Source organism: Aptenodytes forsteri, unplaced genomic scaffold, assembly GCF_000699145.1.
Source record: "Aptenodytes forsteri isolate BGI_AS27 unplaced genomic scaffold, ASM69914v1 Scaffold209, whole genome shotgun sequence".
NCBI lineage: Eukaryota > Metazoa > Chordata > Aves > Sphenisciformes > Spheniscidae > Aptenodytes > Aptenodytes forsteri.
The window spans coordinates 892,073-895,533 of record NW_008795034.1 but is presented as its reverse complement, the minus strand read 5'-3'; the positions used below and the strand labels follow the sequence as shown (position 1 = coordinate 895,533).

The 3,461-nt window shown below is 65.4% G+C and overlaps 1 protein-coding gene across 1 annotated transcript; it reads right to left on the bottom strand.

Annotated features, from left to right (window-relative positions):
• Nucleotides 1–584: 584 nt before the first annotated feature.
• On the bottom strand, nt 585–1,363 carry LOC103896531 (claudin-4-like). Its single transcript, XM_009276392.2, is given in 2 exon segments — nt 585–1,282; nt 1,285–1,363. Coding segments are annotated over 2 exon segments (726 nt in total). The 5' UTR covers nt 1,313–1,363.
• Between the last annotated feature and the right edge of the window lie 2,098 nt (nt 1,364–3,461).

Sequence of the window (3,461 nt, the reverse complement as noted above, 5' to 3'; positions counted from 1 at the left end):
CCCCCTGCCTCCGCTGCCTGCCTGCCTGCCGTATGTTGTTCCCGGAGCAGTGGGGGCCATGGGCAGGGGAGGGCAGCCAGGAGCCAGGGGGGGATTTGGCCTTTCTCTGGGGTCCCCTCCCAGCCCCTGAGGGCTCAAAGGGCTGAGCTCTGGGAGCCTGGTGTCCCCCCGTGCCCCTCTTGGTTCTTAGCACCCTCTCCCTGCCTCAGTTTCCCTGCTGGGGGATGCGTGGGGAGCGCCATGGCTGACCACTGCCGCATCCTCATGGGGACGTGTCAGGCGCTGGGGCAGCAGCCCCTGGGCTGGCAGCAGGCTGGCAGGGTGCGACACCCGTAGGACACGTCACCGTCCTCCCCCCACCGCGCCCCTTCGAAATGAGCCCAGGCAGCCTCGGTGGCACCAAGATGTTTATAGTCCATTGCGAGCGCAGCCCCCGCGCACCGGGGAAGGACACAGGAGGGAGGACCATGCCGGGGGTGCAGCCAGCGGGGGGACAGGCAGCACATGGGCAGGGGGGGGTGGCATGTGGAGGCAGAACAGGGACAGTGGTGCTCTCCCTTGGGCTGGCGCCCGGGTGCAGTCGCTCACACGTAGTCTTTCATGGCGTAGCTCATCGGGCTGCAGCTCTTCACCGCTCTGTACTTCTTGGGGTAGGGGTCCTGCTGGGATGGGGGTCCCGAGCAGCACAGGAGGCCCCCGCCAAAGAGCTGGAGGGCACTGGAGGCCCAACCAATGTAGAGGGCAGCCCCCAGCTCCCTCTTGAGGGCCTCGGGCACCATGGGGTTGTAGAAGTTGCTGACAATGCTGTTAGCAGACCAGGAGACAGGGATGAGCAGCATGATGCTGGCCAGCACGAAAATGACACCTGCCATGGTGGAGATCCTGGTCTTGGTGCTCTTGTCATCCACGCAGCGGGTGCAGTCTGCGCCCGAGATGGCAGTGAGGAAGGCGAAGAAGGCCACGAAGATGGAGGTGATCACCAAGGCGCGAGCCACTTGCAGGTCAGAAGTGAGCTCCAGCAGGGAGTCATAGACCTTGCACTGCATCTGCCCCGTGCTCTCGTACACGCAGTTCATCCACAGCCCTTCCCAGAAGACCTGGGCCACCACGATGTTGGAGCCAATGAAGGCCGTCACCTTCCACATGGGCAGCGCGCAGGTGAGGATGGAGCCCAGCCAGCCCAGCACAGCCAGTATCAGCCCACCCAGCTGCATCGTCATCGTTGCCATCGACAGCACCTGCGGGGACAGGGCACAGCTGTCACGGACACGGCCCCAGAGCCAGGGGCCTTTCTGAAGAGCGTGGCCTTCATGCTGGGTGCATCCTGTCGCCATCTGGATGGGAAGGGCTGCAGACCAGCATGGGGACACGTGTGGCATGGGGCGTTGCTGCAGGACAGCATGGGGACATGTGTGGCACGGGGCATTGCTGCAGGACAGCATGGGGACACGTGTGGCATGGGGCATTGCTGCAGGACAACATGGGGACCTGTGGCACAGGGCATTGCTGCAGGACAGCATGGGGACACGTGGCATGGAGTATTGCTGCAGGACAGCATGGGGACACGTGTGGCATGGGGCATTGCTGCAGGACGGCATGGGGACACGTGGCACAGGGCATTGCTGCAGGACGGCATGGGGACACGTGTGGCACTGAACACCCAGGTCCCAAGAAGGCCAAGGTGCAGGAGCCCCCGTGTGTCATGTTAGCCCCTACAATGTCCCCACGGCACAGGGCAGTCCCCTGCCATCACCTCATCCCAGCTGGGCCAAGCGCACGGCAAGTGTTAGGGAGGGGATGGCTTTCAGGGAGCAGGATAAGGGGCTCGCCGTGCCCATCCCAGCACGCTCCAAAGTGCAGACCGCACCCCACCCCCCCCCTACACTCACCCCGCGTCCTGCCATGGCAGCCATCCCACAGCGCCCACCCCATGCCCTGCTCCATTGCTGGTGCTTCAGCCTCCTTGGCCACGAGCATCACACGGCGGGGCACGGACAGGCGAGGCAGCCCCCTGCCCTCACCACGGCACCGTCTGCTCCCCGTTCAAGGGCAGGTTTTGCTTTGCCCTTGGCAGCTGCGCTGCAGTGCCCTTTGGACCCGGGATTTCCTCTCTGGGGCACTGGAAATGGGTCAGAGCTCAGGTCTGCCTCTGATCCTGGCTGTGGTGCTCAGCACTTTCAGCGATACCCGCTCTTCCTTCGCACCGGGAGCAGCACCGAGAGGGCAAACCCCCAGCGAGGGGCTACGGAGCCTGGGGTCACAGCAGGCTTCACCCCTGTAAGAGGGGTGGCCAGTACGGGGGGACACGCCAGACATGCCAATGGCTCCACCACGGTCACACACGGCCACCATGGCCCTCAGCTCAGTCCAAATCGCTGCTCAGCCCTGCGCAGAGCAGAGCCGCCGTACCGCCATGGGGCAGGGTGCACCCATGGGTGCTTTCACCCGTGCTCAGCAGCCGGGACCAGCTGAGTTTTTATGAGCCCCGAGCAGCAGCGGGGTATCGGCTGTGCCCGGCACACCCCGCGGCACTTGCAGGAGGTTTCGTCGTGATTTCTCCTGTCCCGGTTTCAGTTTCTCCGGCCTCTCCTCCCCCATTGCGTCCCCACTCCTTCCCCAGCACCTTTCATCCCTTGGCATCTTGACAGACGCCCGGTGCTGGGACTTTGCCTCCCCTGGTCCATGAAAGCCCCTTTGGGCCAAAAATAAAGTCTCTCTCTCCCAGAGGAAGGGAGATCAGCCTCCCGGGAGGTCGGGGGGGCAGGATGATAAGAAGCCATCCCAGGCACCCTTTCCAAGCCAGTGGGACCTGGACCACAAGGGACACCCAAAACGGGGCACAATGCCCGCAGTGGGGACGAGCGGTGGCCCTGCGGATCCCGGCAGGGATGCTCACCGGAGCGTCGCGCTCACATTTCCACCTGGCCACCGGCACCACGGGGCCATTTTCCAACATTCCCACTCCCAGCGAAGGGATGGGGGAGCTGGGAGCCCTCGAGCCCCCAGACCCAGATGAGACACCCACAGCCTCGCGTTCGCCAGGCAGCCGGCGTCACCCGTTGTCCCCGTGCACCCCGAGGCACAAGAGCAGGATGTTCCCATGCTGGTGGAGCGCTGGCTGCGCCCCCGCGCAGCTTGCCGTGCTGGAAGCGAGATAGGCAAAACACCCAGCGTTGCCCACGCTGGCCCTGGGGTGCTCCCAGCCGGGGCTGTCAGGTGGCCCCAGGGCCAGCGCGCCCAGACCCGCCCCCGCCGGCGCCCGTCACCTTCTTCCTGCTCAGGTGGGAAGATCGTGCCGGGACAGGCGTGGGGCAGCCCCGACACCGCGTCCGGTGCTGCCAGGGCATCATGCCACAGAGGCACCCGTTGTCACCCCCCAGGGAGCAGGGGCCCAGGGTGGCCCGGGGAGGGGAGCGATGGGTGATGCCAGAGCTGGAGCAGGGGTCGGGGGGCGGCTGGGA